General features: G+C 37.4%; 1 protein-coding gene across 1 annotated transcript in view; it reads right to left on the bottom strand.

Annotated features, from left to right (window-relative positions):
* The window catches only part of FHIP1A (FHF complex subunit HOOK interacting protein 1A), a 339,337-nt gene that overhangs the window by 139,670 nt on the left and 182,058 nt on the right, over nt 1-17,609 (bottom strand). The window contains 1 exon segment of the mRNA XM_056802760.1: nt 6,704-6,934. Coding sequence (XP_056658738.1) covers nt 6,704-6,808 — 105 coding nt within the window. The 5' untranslated portion in view covers nt 6,809-6,934.

Below are 17,609 nucleotides of genomic sequence, written 5' to 3'. Positions count from 1 at the left end.
ATAAAATCATGAAGGTAGACTCTAGAATACTGCTTAAGCTTGTTAAAGTAAGGGAGAAAATTAAAGAATATGGTTCACGTTTCCAAACTGATAAGTAGTTTAAAGGGATATAAACAATAAATTAACAGAAGAAATCAAAGTTACCAATGGTAAGATTTTTTAAATGCTCTAAATAACTATTGATTAGAAAAATGAAAATTAAAGTTACAAGGTAATCCACCTATCAGATAGTCTAACACGACAGGAAGGAAAATGAGATATGATGGGGAGGATGTGGAAAAATAGGAAAAATTAAAAGCATATGGAAAAAATGCACTGTTGGTGGAGTTGTAAACTAGTCCAACTATTTGGGAAAGCATTTTAGAAATATGCCCATAAGCTATAAAACTGTATGACCATTTGACCAAGCAATACCACTAGTAGATCTTTATACCAAAGAGATAGAAAAAAATGTAGGGGAAGGACATATGTGTACAAAAATATTTATAGCAGGTCTTTCTCTACTGGCAAAGGATTAGAAATCAAGGAGATAGTCAGCAAGTGGGGGGAATGACAAAACAAATGGTGGTATACAATTATGATTATGATGATGTGCAAGATGGTTTCAGAAAAACTTTGAATGACTTATAAGAACCGATGCAAAGTGAAGTGAGCAGAAAAGAACCAAAAGAACATTATAAATAGTAACACCAATATTATACAATGATCAACTGAGACTAAGCTACTCTGATAATTACAATGAACTAAGATAATTCCAAAGGACACATGATCAAAAAGCTACCTACCTCCAGAGAGAACTGATTAATCCTGTGTGCAGAGTGAAGCATACTTTGTTCACTTTATTGTTTTGCAACATGGATAATATGTAAATGTGTTATATATGACTTCCTAGGTCTAATGGGTATTATATTGCTTGCATTCTCAGGGGCTAGGGAAAAAGGCAAGATGTTGAGAGGGGGAGAGAATTTAGAACTGAAAATATTATAAATAAATAATATTCCCAAAACAGAAAGATGTAAAAAAAAATAAAAGTTTGTGGTTTTGAATAGAAACAAATAAAAAAAGAAAGAAGATAGCTCAGCCACTCAAGTTTTGTGTTAGAAGTATTTCTGGCAGCAAATGTACCATTATTTGTTTATGGTACTCCCAAGGGACTGGACCAATACAATTTGAACATCAGAAATTAAATAGCACTGCAAAAGTAATAAATGGAGACCTTAGACATGGCTATACACAAATGCCTTATCTTTATGATCACTTTATTACAATTACTATTAAACCTAATCTACTCAATTAATGTTTAACCCAACCCATACTCAGAAAAGAATTTCCATTTATGACACACACAAAGTGATCATCCAACCTCTCCTTGAAAACATCAAGAGACAGAATCTAATACCTGCTAATTCCAGATAATTCTGCCTTTAGATGGCTCTAAACTGTTCTAAAATCCATTCCTACACAAAGCCTAAATCTTATACATTACAACTTTCATCCACAATAAGAACTGTCATTTATACCATATTTTAGAGCACTGTTCATATGTTAACTAATTTGATCTTCAGACAACCATGTGAGATAGGTGCTATTATCCCTAATTTATTGAGGAGGAAACTGAGGCTCAAAAAATTAACTTACCTGGCAATATCTACTAAGGAACTTGGGCAAGCGTCAAGGAAATTGTATTATGGAACTAACAAAAGATAGTACTGGTCATTAACAATGCTGCCTATGCCATACCTATTAACAGTTCTATTGGTATGTCAACCATAATCTCAAGAGAGGGAGGGGGAAAGGGAAGAGAGAGGAAAAAAGGGAAGGATGGAAAGGAAATAGAGGAAGGAAGGAAGGAAGGAAGGAAGGAAGGAAGGAAGGAAGGAAGGAAGGAAGGAAGAAAGGAAGGAAGGAAGGAAGGAAGGAAGGAAGGAAGGAAGGAAGGAAGGAAGGAAGGAAGGAAGGAAGGAAGGAAGGAAGGAAGGAAGGAAGGAAGGAAGGAAGGAAGGAAGGAAGGAAGGAAGGAAGGAAGGAAGGAAGGAAGGAAGGAAGGAAGGAAGGAAGGAAGGAAGGAAGGAAGGAAGGAAGGAAGGAAGGAAGGAAGGAAGGAAGGAAGGAAGGAAGGAAGGAAGGAGTTCATGTGAGGCTTTGGCTCATTTCTAAATCCTTGGCAATCATTATTCAGCAGTTTAAGAGTATAGATTACAGGCAAAGTACTAATGTTGCAGACCCTTAAGGCAAGAGTGATACAGGCACCATTCACTTTAGTTCATCCCAATTCTCTCCTCCTCATTTGGCTGCCAGAACCTTCCACACCTTTGCTACATACACCCCCAAAAGCTATCATTGAGAAAAATCGAATCCCAACTTTGTCAATATTGGTACCCTGCAAGGAATATCCATCCAAATCTTATCCACACCCTATAAGCTTTGACCTAAGGGTCACTTCCTTGACCATGGGAAGCAACCGTCATCTATCTCCTTTGAAACTGACCCCTGTATATATGATATTCCATTAGCAATCATGACCATAGAGCATGTCCTGCATTAACTTTTACATCATTGTTGAATGTTACTATAGGATTACCTTTTACCTTTCAGCCAACCAACAAGCATTCATTTCATTTTATTTTTTAAAAAACCCTTACCTTCTGTTTTAGAATCATTACTAAGTATCAGTTCCAAGGCAGAAGAACATAAGGGTCAGGTAATTGGGGGTTAAGGGACTTGCCCAGGGTCACAGAGCTAGAGAGTATCTGAGGCCAATTTTGAACCCAAGACCATTATCTCTAAGCCAGGCTCTCAAACCAGTGAAGCACCTAACTAGCCCTAAATCAACACAAACAAATTTCAATAGATTAGAGAATTGTGGGGGTCAACATATTTATTTGAAAATAATTGGCTGCTTTTGTAATTCTATGTTTCTTTCTTTTAAAGTTGAGGTCATTTGCTTAAAGTTCTAACAGCTATGGCTGACTCCTAACTTTCAGTTAACTATATTAAAGGCAGGGGGAATGATGTCGATGATACACAGTGACAGATGATCCTAAAATCACTTCTACTGAATGTTGAAAAGAATATTACATGATTTCTTTGCTGGAGATTTACTTCCCTCTTGTGTTGGGTTCCTTTGTTTCTTTTTCCTGGGGGGAAGCTAAAAGTCAGAATATACTAGGCAAATGGGAGGAGATGAGCAATCTCCTCTGCATTAGAGGAAGCCGGCCCAGGATTCACAATTTGCCCTGGACCATCCATGGGGATGATTATCCACACAATTTAAACAAGAGTTAACTTAAAATTCTATGGAATGACAAGAACTGCTAGACCATCTCCCATCCATCCTGGAACAAAAAACCTTACCAGCAGGTTTCTAAAAAGGAAAAAGAAAGATAACAGATATATACGCATGAGGTAGAGAGCAAGAAATGAACATCAAAGAAAGCCAGCCTGAATGAGTAAAGAGAAGAAAGCAGGGGGGAAAATGATACTTTCACCTTAAAATACCCAGGTAATTACAGCTATGGATTGGCTTCTTTGGGAGATTTTCTTTTGAAAATTTGCTTAAAAACTACCTCCGTTCTCCATTTCCCTTTGCTGAAATAGATCTGCCCTCAATTTCCTGAGCAAAGTAGTTAGAATTTGACAGTAAAGAGCCAGGGAGAACTGTGAACGTACAAGAAATACTGGCAGTCTTTCTCTAGATACTGGCAAGAAGCTGGAGTGTAGAAAATGCTCAGAAACAGGATGGATTCTGCTCATTTTTGATCTAAATTGTGTCCCCTGTAATTGCTGTGATTTGCAGGCTCGGTGCTTTCTCTTCCCCCACATGCTGTTTTCGGCACATGGGAAGGTGGCTAGGCAGTCATTAAAAACCTGTCTCATAAATAGCCACTTACCAACTCACCTGGGGAGAGTAATGTTGGACAAGTAGTAAAGAATGCCAATTTTATTTATTTTATTCCCTGTGTTCTCCCAGGGGAAAGGGTGGGCTGGTAAATTTTCTGAGTGCTCAACCCTTAATTATTTATACCAACAGAGCAGATAAGATTTGCAGATCATCCCAAACAGAGAAGGGGAAGAAATCATCCATAGCTCTGTAAAGTAAACATTATATACATATACTTGCATAATTTAGACCTAAATCTCTTAAACAAACACACACACACACACACACACACACACACACACACACACACACACACACACACACAAAGAGATGACAACCTTCTGACTTCCTTCTGTTCAAGTCTTAGGATATGATTGGAAAAGGCAAGAAAAAAAAAAGGAAGTTTCTGACATCTGTGAAAAGGTTGCGTACCAAATTCCTCACCTTTGCTTTTCACAATATCTAATATTTTACTCAAGAATTACTTCAGGGAGCAGCTAAGTAGCTCGATGGATTGAAAGCCAGACCTAGAGACAGTAGACCCTGGGATAAAATCTGGCCTCTTGGAAACTTCCTATCTGTGCAATCCTAAGCATGTCACTCAACCTCCATAGCATAGCCTTTACTCCTCTTTTGCCTTGGATCCAATACCTGTCTAAAATGGAAAGTGAGGGTTTAAAAAATAATTTCGCAATCTTTTATCTTCTTTCAAGGATCATCTCACATACTTCTATTCAGCCTCTCCTGATTTCCTCCAGCTTCCTCATTTTTTTTCCTACAAATCTTCCTAAAATATTTTGTCATGTTGTCCTTTGCCCCTATTGCCTTGTATGATTCTGGGTGTGTGTCATAGCCCCTTTCCCCAATTAAAATGTAAGTTAGTGAAGTGATACAAGAAAATGAGTGCTGGACTTAATGTCAAGATGAGCTGAGTTCAGGATACCTTTTGATCCAGCAATACTACTACTGAGTCTATCTATATCCCAAAAGGATAAAAGAAATGGGAAAGGACCTGTTTATACAAAAGTATTTATTGCTGTGCTTTTTGTAGTGATAAAGAATTGGAAACTAATGGGATGTCCCTCAATTGGGGATGGCTGGACAAATTGTGGTATATGGTGGTGATGGAATACTATTGTTCTGTAAGGAATGATGAACAGGATGACTTCAGGAAGAACTAGAAAGACTTACATGAACTGATACAGAGTGAAATAAACAGAACCAAGAGAACATGGTACACAGTAACTGAAATATTGTGGAACAGTGAAATAAGATACACTTTACTAGTAAGAGCAATACAAGGATCCAGTTCTGAGGACTTATGAAAAAGAATGCTGTCTACTTCCACAGAAAGAATGGTAGAGTATAAATGCAGATGAAAATATATAACTTATCACTTCTTTATTTGGGTGTATGTTTTAGGCTTTTTTAGGCTTTTGGTTATATAAGATTATTCACTTACAAAAATGAGTAATAAGGAAATCGGTTTTGTATCATAATACATTTATAACCGGATTGAATTGATTGTCAGCTCTGGGAGGGGGGAGGGAAGAAGGGAGAGAAAAAATTTAGATCATTTACCTTTGGAAAATTTATGCAGAAATTTGTTATTAAAATAAATTTTTAAAAAGATGAACTGAGTTCAAATTTATTTACTAGCTGTATGACCTGAAACAAGTCACTTAAGATTTCTTAGCCTCAGTTTCCTTATCTATAAAATAGGGATAAGAATTTTAGCATCTACCATAGGGTTTGATAGGATCAAATGAGATAATATGAAATTTGCTTTAGAGTCATGAAAAAATTTCATTTTTTAATCTGTACTTCCCTAGCACACTGCCCTGCATAAGGTAGACTTCAACAAAAATTTATTGAATTGAACTAAAACCACCTATATACCCTTATTGCCTTATTTGTAATCTGAGGAAGGTGAATGGGCCCTAAGTGCTAGACTTGAAATCAGGAAGCCTGAGCTCAAATCTTATCACTTCTCTGAGCCTCACTTTTCAGACTCTAATTTTTTTAACTGAAATTGTGATTTCCTTGGTGCATAGATTCCATCTAGCTGCTCTAAAAACAGATGTGATTGTGATTTGTAGCCTACATACTCTGAGAGAGCTGCGTGAGGCATCAGGAGCTTGAAGGACTAATTAAGGGTCACAAAGCCATTATTTGTGAGAGTCAGGACTTGAATCCAAGCCTTCCTAACTCCCAAAACAACTATCTATATCCTCTATTCAATACTATTGGCCTCCCCTGAAAATTAGCAATAATAATTTGTTGTTATGCAATTGTTTTAATCACAGATGACCGTTCATGACACCATTTGGGTTTTTTTTTTTTTTCACAAAAGAACTGAAGTAGTTTGCCATTCCCTTCTCCCATTCAATTTACAGATGAGGAATGTGAGGCGAACTGGGGCAAGTCATCCAGGGTCATCAAGCTAGTGTCTGAGGCTGGATTTGAACTCATGGCTAGCACTATATCCACGTTTTTCATTGATAATAACACCTGCATTATTTTACAGAGTTGATGCAAACATCCAATGAGACGGCGTACGTCAGGAATGATGTCAACCACTTCTACTATTATATAAAAGTAGACTATATCTATTTTGTTATTCTGGTTGGCCCAGAGATCATTAGGAGGCAAAGAGAAAGAAGAGAAAATCAATTCTACCCCAATTCTGAAGAGAATGGCTCCATGTGTTTGTAAATCCAGTTCTGTTACATTCAAGTATAGGAGAGAGCTGGGATCCCTGTAGTAGAGACCTCTAGCTGTCTCAGTCAGGAAGGATACCTGGTTTTTCCTTAAATATATTACCTGTGCCCAGTGATTTTTAAATACTATCATGCACGTTTCTGGGTCAACTCCCTGCAGGCTGACAGCCTGCTGGATTTTGCTGCCCCTGGCAACCGATGACATCATAAACCTTCCCAAGGTTCGATGTTCCTAAGTCATATTTAATTTTCATTGGAAACTTGGAGTGTCATCGCTGAGATTCAAGTGCCACAACCGAAGAGAGGTCTCTTTACATTTGTCACTTGCGGAGACCTGGAATGACAATAATGAAAATGCATCTCATTATGTTCTGTCTACCAAAGTTTGATCCCCCCACTGCCACCACCCCAGCAGTGAATTTGAAGCTCCAGTTTCTAAGCATGACAGTTCAAATCACACAAGAATAAACAAATCGTCCAGGACAGGGAGGAGATAAGAGATAGATGGGAAGAGAGAAAGAGACAGACAGACAGACAGAGACAGAGAGACAAAGCCAGAGACAAAGCCAGAGACAGCCAGAGACAGAGAGAAAGAGACAGAGAGAGAGAGAGAGAGGGAGAGGGAGGGAGCGTATCATTCTTAATCAGATCTTAAAGTTCTCTCTTAGTTCCTTGTTAGGAAATAAAACTGAATTATGGTGAAGATGTTTCCCTAGATATGAGTGTATACTAATCTAGGATTCCCCTTCACCCCTGCTAAATCATGAATAAGAAAGGTTGTGGCTAGAGGGCTAGCCTTGGAATTAGGAAGATCTGAATTCAGGTCCTGCCTCTAAGACATACTATCAGGGACAAATCATTTAACTTTTCAAAGCCCCTGGCAGCTCTCTAAGAGGAGAAGTCTCCTTCTCTAAGAGGGTTAGACAAAGAGGGTATTCCTTCCAGGCAAAGGTAGTTTCTACAAGAGGAGCTCCAAATACTGATGAGGTAAGAAATCTACATCAAAATGAGAATAATGATGATGATAAAAGCATTACTCCAAACTAGGAAGGTTAGTTACTGGGGGTACTGTAAGAATATCCAGAGTTTATTTTATAGAAAAGGTAGCCTAATTAAATAAATAAGAACTGATGATACCACTACTTGTTGCCATATAAAAATCCTCTTCCTGCAATTCCTTTAAAAATAAAACCAAAAACTAGAGATATTTTGTTTTGGATGCCTATGGAAAGGCAACAGGATGATGTGGAAAGTGATGTGGACTCTGAAGACCTAGCTGCAAAATACAGATAGTGTATGACCACAAATCACTTGACCTTAGTCTCTGTTTCTCCATGTATAAAATGGGAATGAAAGTGCTTATGCCTTTGCTGTTCCTGGTATAATACAATCTATGCTTCACCTTCATGTCCCTACATATATTTTCTCCCATGTGAAGAATGTTCTGTCTCCTCACCTCTACCCCTTAGAATTCCTTCCTCCCTTGGGGGTAACTGGGTAGCTCAGTGGATTGTGAGCCAGGCCTAGAGACAGGAGGTCCTATGTTCAAATCTGGCCTCAGACACTTCCCAGTTGTGTGACCCTGGGCAAGTCACTTGACCCCCATTGCCTAGCCCTAACCACTCTTCTGCCTTGGAGCCAATACACAGTATTGATTCCAAGATGGAAGGTAAGGGTTTAAAAAAAAATACAGGAGGTCCTGGGTTTGAATCAGACCTCAGACACTTCCTAGCTGTATGGCCCTGGGCAAGTCATTTAACCCCCATTGCCTAGCCCTTATCACTCTTCTGTCTTGGAACCAATACACAGTAGTGATTCTAAGATGGAAGATGAGAGTTAAAAAAAATAATAATTCCTCTCTCCCTACAAGGTTCAATTCTGTTCATGGAAAATACCCATTTCCCCTGGACCCTCAGTGCTTTGCCTCTACACTTTTATTCATAGTTACTTGGGATACATTTTATATTTAATTATCTGTATACATTGTGTTTCTCCCTACTAAAGGGTAAGCTTCTTGAGGGCAGGGATTGTTAGGTTTTGTCTTTGTATCCCCAGTATCTAGTGCCTGGGATGTAGAATTCTTAGAGACAGGCAGTGGGCTCTGCATTTTTATCAGTGTAATTTCCCAAATTGACACCTTCTCTACAACTTATAACAGTTGCAGAGAGTTTTAGGGAAACTGTCTACGAAGTCGAGTGACTCACCCAGAAGCACACAGCTAGTATGTGTCAGAGGCAAGACTTCAGACAAACTCTCTATAGGTTACGTCAAACCTCTTCTCATTTGGGATATGGTGACTGTCTAACAAAAGCCTACAGAACCAAAGTGAATAACCTACCACCCAGGATTTCAGTAAAGTGTTCTATTTGTGTTAGGTATCAGGATTATCATCAACAGCTTGACAACTTGGCAGATTGATAGGATAGTGTCCCATAGTATCATGAGTCCAATGCTATTTATTATTTTTATTGATGAATTTCAGGGCAGAGCTAATGGCTTGGCAGCTAAAAACTGCAGAGTCTTATTGACACATCAGATTCTAAAGGAACTTACACATTAGAAAAATGATTCCTAACAAAAGTGGGGACAGCAAATCTGGCCCCAGATACTTTCTAGCTGTGTGACCCTGGGCAAGTCACTTAATTCTTAATTGCCTCACTCTTTCTACTTTCCTGTCTTAGACCTGATACTAAGAACATGGAGTTTTGGGGGTTTTTTTAAGGCTAAGGCAGACTTGTTTACCAAAAAGCAAAAGGTAGTCAAATTGAAGAATATTTTTAAATGAACTGAACATGATAATATAGAAATATGTTTTGCTTGATAATACACATATAATCAAGATTGAATCACTTGCCAGCTCTGGAAGGGGGAAAGGAAGAAGGGAGGGAGACAACATGAATCATATAACTTTGGAAAACTTATATGGAAAGTTGTTATTGGAATAAAAGAAAGAAAAATTTTTAAAAATTTTAATGAACTGGACAGGGACAGCAAGGTGGCTCAAAGGATAGAAGGCTAGGAGTGACGGGAGGTCCTGAGTTCAAATTTAGTATTAAACATTTCCTAGCTAGATGACCCTGGGCAAGTAACTTACCCCCCATTGTCTAGCCCTTGCCTTTCTTCTACGTTGGAACCAATACTGAGTATCTATCCTGAGACAGAAGGTAAAGGTTTTCTTTTAAAAAATTAACTGAACAGATAGAACATGAGGAGATACTGGCTGGCACACATGGAGAAGAAGAAAAAAAAAGAAATCAAGATTGAAAATGTAGACTATTATGACTTATCCTTATGGTAAAAGCCAGCTTGATGCTAAGTTATCGAAGCTAGCACATACCCAACCTATCCAATAAATAATGGCCTGGCTGGTCTGATTGAAAAATCTCAGTAATAAGGATCCTACTAGCTCCTGAGCAGTTTATTTCCTTTCTGGAGAGCTCTACTTGTTAAGAACATTTTCCTTATATCCAGCCTAAAATTGCCTCTATCTAAAAAGCGAAGGCAAATCTAAAAGCAGGAGAGCCGGGATATATCTTGCATGAGTTCAGTTGGGCCTTTACAAAGTCTTTAGAACAGTGTGAGTCACATTTTTAAAAAACTACAGACTATTTGGAAAGGATCCATAGAAAGGCAGCTATAGAAAAATAATTATAGAGGGCTGAAGAATAGGACCCATGAGACAGGCTTAAAGAATTCAAACTAGTAAAAAAAAAAAATAAACAATTTTAAACTGTCTGAGCATACAAAGAGTTGTCAGAAGGCAGGCGCTGCTTGGTCATTCATCTCCAAAGACAGAAAGACAGAGAAAATGGGCCTTAACTGCCAATTTAGCCTAAACAAAAAGAATAATTTTATGGTAGCAAATGGAAATTCCTTTTAGAACAGAGGTGGTCAAATATAGAAAGACAAAAAGCAGAAGGATCTTCACCGTTCAACAGTGAGGGATTACAGCGTTTGCACTCACAGGTATGGACGAAGGGTGTGTGGCCCACTTCAGATGTGGCACAGTGGATTGATGACTTTGTTGTTTTTGCTGAAAGGCACACCCCACCTTTCTTTTTCATTCTTAGATAGGATGGCTGGTTCACTGGTGGGGGAGGTGGAAGGGATACTCAGAAATAAAGGTGATGCTCCTGATGGAGGGCTGATAGACTCAGGGTGTTTAATGAGGTAGATATTTTTTTGCAAATGGTCAATGCTGGAATTTGTTTTGCTTGACTATGCATATCTATTACAAGAGTTTTCTTTCTCTTTTTTTTACTCCAAAGGGGGCGAGGACAGAAAGGAGAGAAAATCGATTTTTATCCAGTGGAAAAAAATGTAATTATAAAAAAGGAATGTAGATGATCCGAAAATGAAAAGATGCCAATAACAATGAAACATTTAAAAATAAAACATCAGAGGAATTAAAAGAACCATTCTAATCTCTCTGAGAAGGTTGAAAAAGAGAAAATTATGTAGAAACTTCAAAGGCAAAAAGATACATCCTCATTATGAGAAAGGACAGTGTACATTTTAAAGAAGTGGAGACATAATTAAAGGGAAAGAAATGACAAGAAGTAGGACTTTCAGAAGTCATAATTAACATATTAAGTAACCTCCAATGGCCCTGTGGTCTCATCAGTGGGGGAAATTCCCTCCATTGGTGAAGAATACAACCCACCCAACCTATTCCTCTCAGTCCTCGGTTGATGTCTGTCATTTCTACTCCATGACCCTTCAGGGGGCGTTCTCTGCTTCTTTTAATGGCACTACCCATGGCAGAGCTCTCATTGATCCTTGCTGGTAGGTCTGCAGCTTTCAGCCATCCCTGTCCCCAGTGTTCTCTTTTATACCACTTTTGGCAAGCAAGTCATTGTGGGTGATGTGCCAAAGTATGTTTATAGACAACTATTGAGGGAACTAATGACTTTAATTCTTATTATATCAAAATTTTAGAAAATGAATATTAAGTGTTTTACATATTTTATGTGTAACTGGGAAAAATAAAATATTGTAAGAAAAAATTCCTATTGTAGGATCACCAGGTCATAGATTTGTATCTGGAAAGGACTTTAAACATTCTCTAGTCCAGCACCATAGAGGGTAAGTGATTTGCCTAATCACATCGGTAATAAATGGCAGAAGCAAGATTCAAATGGAAGAAAGAAAAGGGGAAAAAACAGGCATTTATTAAATGCTTAATATGTATCACTCAATCAGTAAATATTTATCAAGTACCTACTATGTGATGGGCAGTGCAAAAGACAGTCTATGGGGGCTCAGGCTTAGAGACAAGAGGATCTGGGTTCAAATATGGCCTCAGATACCATGAGACCCTTGGCAAGTCACTTAAACTCAATTGTCTTAGCCCTTACAGTTCTTTTGCCTTGGAACTAATACTTAATATGGATTATAAAACAGAAGGTAAGAACTGTAATATAAGACCATTCCTGCCCTTAAGAAGCTTAGAATCTACTAGAGGGGTTTACACCATATACTGTGCTTTACAAATATTTACAAAATATTTTATCCTCACAATAACCCTAAGAAGTAGGTGCTATGATTATCCTCATTTTACAATTATGGGAAATGAAATAGAGGTCAAAAGACTAGCCCAGGGCCATATACCTTGTAAGTGTCTAAAGCAAGATTTGTGGGGGGGTTTTATTTTTTAAAATATTTTTCCAAGTTTACATGATACATTTTCTTTCCCTGATCTCTTCCCTCCCCCCTCCCAGATCAGACAAGAAATTCCACGGGGCTGTACAAAGGCTGTAACTTGATACCTATTTCTATATTATTCATTTTTGCAATCTTTTGAAACCAAAACCTCATATCAAGTATCTATATAAACAAGTGATGTCATATGTTTTTTCTTCTGTTTCTACTCCCACAGCTCTTATTCTCTATTTGGATAGAATTATTTTTCATAAGCCCCTCAGAATTACATTGCTACTAGTAGCAAAGTTCATTACATTCAATTGTTCCATAATGTTTCACTTTCTGTGTACAATGTTCTCCTGGTTCTGCTCTTTTCACTCTGCATCAGTTCCTGGAGGTTCTTCCAGTTCACATGGAATTCCTCCACTTTATTATTCCTTTGAGCACAATAGTATTCCATCACCATCAGATACCACAATTTGTTCAGCCATTCCCCAATCAAAGGGCATCCCCCCATTTTCCAATATTTTGCCACCACAAAGAGTGCAACTATGAATATTTTTGTACATGTCTTTTTCCTTATTATCTCTTTGGGGTACAAACCTAATAGTGGCATTGCTAAATCAAAAATCAGAAATTCTTTTAAAGTCTAAGGCTAGATTTGAACTGAGATCCTCCTGACTCCACACCCAATGCTTAGTGTACTGCCTGTGATTCTAAATCTATTGACTCTTTCCACTCCAAAATGATAGAATACCTCTCTTCTGAGGTCATAGTGTTCCCAGATGGGCAACCACAAAACATAATCAAAGGAATACTGGCACCAAAAAATGAGTATCTACAATAGTGTGAAATAAGATTAATTGAAAGGATTGACCAAAAAAAATTCCAACATATAATTTCCAGCACTTGAGTTTCAAGATTTCAAGGGTATGTATTCTGCAAATATTCTTTTATGAGGAAAAAATATTGTATCATTTCTGACCTGCAATAATTTGTTACGTTTTATTATTTTCACCAGTGGTGTCAAACTCAAATGGAAATGGGGATCACTAAGTCATACCACAGGACCCCCACAGTGTACCTATTGACTTAGAAAACCATACTTGTTCCCATATTTCTTTTTTATTAATACAGAGACGTATTAAAATCAGATATGAACTACATTTTAACATGGTTCAGGCTACACTTGGAAGGGTTGTGAGCCATATGGGGCCCACAAGCCCTATATCTGACACTTCTGATTTATACCATAGTCATTTGTCCATATAGTTCCCACAAATAGATCCCTCATTAGAAACAAAGAAAAACAACTTAGCAAAAACAACCAAAATATCAACTTGAACTAACAGTTCATGCACTACTCTATATCCATAGTCACACACCCCCTTCTAAGAAAAGGAAAATTTGTTTTATCTTTTGTCAAGTATTTTCATTTTTGTTTTTAGTGAGCAATTTAAAAAATACTATATGTCTAAAAAGCAATAAGTGTGCTAACTTATCTGGAACACGTGCATTAAACTTTATATGACCAGGTAAACCTCAAGGTTTTTAAGATTTTAATGATGATAGATAAGGTAACCATGTCTACCATTTGGAATATTTTTATTTACCTTTAAGGCCAACAGTAAACTAGAAAACACATCTCTTTCCAGTGCCAGAATTTTAAGATTTTTCCTCAAAAGGAAGAGAAGAACTTTTTAAGGCTCATAAAAAATTTACATATCCAGATACTGTCCATTGTCTATCAATCAGTAACCAGATAATGCATCCTCTATCAGACCAGTTAAGAAAATACTTAAAGACCTCACACAGAAAATCCCACATGCTGAATCTTGAGGTAAAGATGGGAATCAAATGAAGGCAAAGATGGGAAAACAGCTGGAACTTAGGAGAGAGAGAAAGACACCCTGAGATTCCACAAATTAAAATGATGGTATAAAAGACAAAGGCATAAAATAAAGATAGAGATCAAAGAGCTGGATATTTTCCACTTTCTATTTTATTCCCATCTTATCAAAGCATTAAGGCTCTGGCATATCTCTAGGGTAATATAAAACTGAAAGAAAAAGACCGATTCTCCATATTTATGAGAGATTTATGGGAACATATTTCTTTGAACACCAGAATTTCCAATATATTTTCTATATTTTGCCATTACCAGCCTTTGTCTTTTTTTTTACCTTTCCTTTTTTTGCAGTCATTCTGGGATTTTCATTTAACTCCCAGGAAGATCACAGTTGTAATTTTCAAGGAAAGTCCAGAAAAGTCAAAGGAGGGGGGGGATGGTAAAATAAGGGGAAACTTTACTGTCAGGGCCATAGGATCACAGACTGAGTGCTGGAAGGGAACTAAGAGGTCATCTAGTCCAACTCCTCATTTTCTAGATATGGAAACTGAGGCCCATTAGAGGAAAGGATTTACCCAAAGAAACATAGGTCCCCAGCTACAAGGCTAGCATGTAAAACTCAAGTCCTCAAGATTCCAAACCTCACTCACATAACCACATATGTTTCTGAATTTTAGCTCATGCAAGCTCTAGGTCATCTTGATCCAAACTCCTACTCTCACTCAGGCCTTGAGGCAGTACCTCAAGGAGGCAGGGGTGATTCTCTAAAGTCATAAGCTCAAGCATTCCACTGTGAGGCTCCCCAGCACACACAAAGATTCTAAGTTGAGAATAAATTTAGCAGTTAAAAAGAGATATTTGCGAACTGATCAAGCCATTTTGAAGAGCAATCTGGAATTATGCCAAGACAGCGGTATAGACCCCTAGACCCAGCAGTACTACTCTTAGGTCTGTTTCTCAGGGTGATCAGGGGAAAAGGAAAAGAACCTAGATGTTCCAAAATATTTTTAGAAGTTCTCTTTGTGGTGGCAAAGAACTGGACACTGAGGGGATGTTCATCAACTGGGAAATGGCTGAACAAGTTGGGGCATATAATTGTCTGTCACAATGGAATACTACTGTCACAGGAAATGAGAAGCAGGTTAATTTTTTTTTAATATGGAAAGACCTACCTGAAATTCAGAAAAGTAAAAAGAGTAGAACCCAAGAGAACATTATTTACAGCTAAAGAATAATGACTGAAGAATAACCTGTGAACCTCCAGAGAAAGAGCTGATAAATAGAAAAATGCAAGACATGGTTTTATGTAAATATATATGTTTATACATATACTACATATATGTACATCATTATAATATATTATATTATATAATAATTATTAATATATTATATTACATATATTACATGTATATACATATAATATATGTATACATATATTATGACAAATATATAATGTCCTTTTTTGTCAAATGATGCCTTCTCTGGGGTAAGGAGAGGACAGAGGAAAGGAAAAACCTGGGAATTTTAATGTAATCAACAAAAAATTTTTTAATGAAAAAGGGAATATTTACAAAGGTGATAGATACTATAGGAACAATTGGAATGGTGTAGTTTCTTTGCCAGGCTCTCTTTGTTAAACCTTGGTTCAGGTTCTCTCTTTGGCTCCCAGGACATGTATTGCCTTTAGCCTATCCCATTCTCTAGATCCTTTGATGCCCACAGTGTCTTCCCCTAGTCAAAATTGAGGAGGGAAAGTGATCTGACCAACGAAGTTCTCCTTCACCTCCAGAAAATTTCTCCTTAGTAATGTGCTAGAAAGCCATACTTTTTCTCCGTTTCCTAGAATTCCTCCCATTCCATCTAACTTGATGGTTTTGTAAAGGACCCACAGTGCACAACAAAATCCCCTAACCAATTGGAACATGCATTTTATTCAGTATCATTTGGAGGAGGAGAGGAAATAAGTCTTTATATAGCACCAACTATAGGCCACACCACTGTCCTAATAAGTACAAATATTATTACTGTTGATCCTCACAACCCTAAAAGGAAGGTGCTGTTATTAATCTTCTATTTTACAACTGTAAAAATGAGGCAATCATTAACCAAGGTCACAAAATTGCTTAGTGTCTAAGCCTGCATTTGAACTCAGGTCTTTCTGACACCAGACCTAGAGCTCTATTCACTATATAACTTAGCTGCCCCAAGTAAGGATGAGTGTGAGTAAACTACTTGAGACTAGACCTGAAGTTTCTATGTACTACACACTATATATAACCGATGCAGCTCAGCATCTACTCTTCACCTACAGTTTTACAGAGTTGTCTTGGGGCAACAAAGGATGTGAAGACCCTGCATTGCATCAGAGGTAGCACTCAGACCTGTCTTCCTGATTCTGAGATGCCCTATCTGCCTTTAAGCCCCATAGGTTGAGGGCTTAAAATGCCAGTCTGAGGATTTTGTTTTTTATATTAGACACAATGGGAAGCTAGCATTTTTAATTGAATTTATTTATTTATTTAATTAATTTTGAATATTTTTTCCCATGGTTACATGATTCATGTTTTTTGCCTCCCCTTCTCTTCCCTCCCCTCATACCCAACAGACAATTCCATTGGATTTTACATGTATCATTGATCAAAACCTATTTCCACATTATTGATAATTGCACTAGGGTGATCATTTTAGAGTCTATATCCTCAATCATATCACCATCAACCCATGTGATCAAGCAATTGTTTTTCTTCTGTGTTTCTACTCCCACAGTTGGAAGCTAGCATTTTAGAGAGGTGAGTGCTATGCTTCTTAGCAAAGCACAAGAATCCTTTCCTATCTTCTCCCACTTCATCAGTCCTGGAACCATGAACCAGAATCTAATCTACTCTGTCATTGTTCATGGATGGGATGTATCAACCTCCTTCTCTAAGGCCCCACTTGGCATCCCTAGAATTTGACAAATACTTCTCACTGGTCATTATTACTTCCCTGTGTGCTCTTTCTCCCATTAGAATATAAGGATCTTGAGGGCAAGGATTTTGTTGCTTTATATTTGAATCACCAGCACTTATGCATGGCACATAATAAGATCTTAATGAATATCTATATTTTCATTTATTCATTCATTTATTCAAGTGTACCTGGGTATAAAAAATAGTTGCATTGATTTCCTACTCATACTTTCTCTATCTGGACCCAAGCAAAAATCTCGATGTGATTTATTTCACATATAGAAAACTAAGCCATTTTTTAAAAATTGTTATATAAGGATATATAAAAATATATATGTATATGCATACCTATGTACATATATATATACACTATGATTTCACAGAATATGATTATGGTATATTCCCAGACATTTCCACCTATCCTATCCTAACCTCTTTTCTCTTTAGTATAAATGTCCTGAAATTTGAAATCATAGGATAAAACTCTCTATCCTAAGTGCCTCCTAATAATAAGCTTTCTGTGCTTATAGATATGCAGAATTCCCCTGAAAGCCAGCTTTTACTTTTAT

This window comes from Monodelphis domestica, chromosome 6 (genome assembly GCF_027887165.1).
Source record: "Monodelphis domestica isolate mMonDom1 chromosome 6, mMonDom1.pri, whole genome shotgun sequence".
NCBI classification, from domain to species: Eukaryota; Metazoa; Chordata; class Mammalia; order Didelphimorphia; family Didelphidae; genus Monodelphis; species Monodelphis domestica.
Note: the sequence above shows the minus strand (reverse complement) of the source record. Positions and strands in the feature narration are given on the sequence as shown.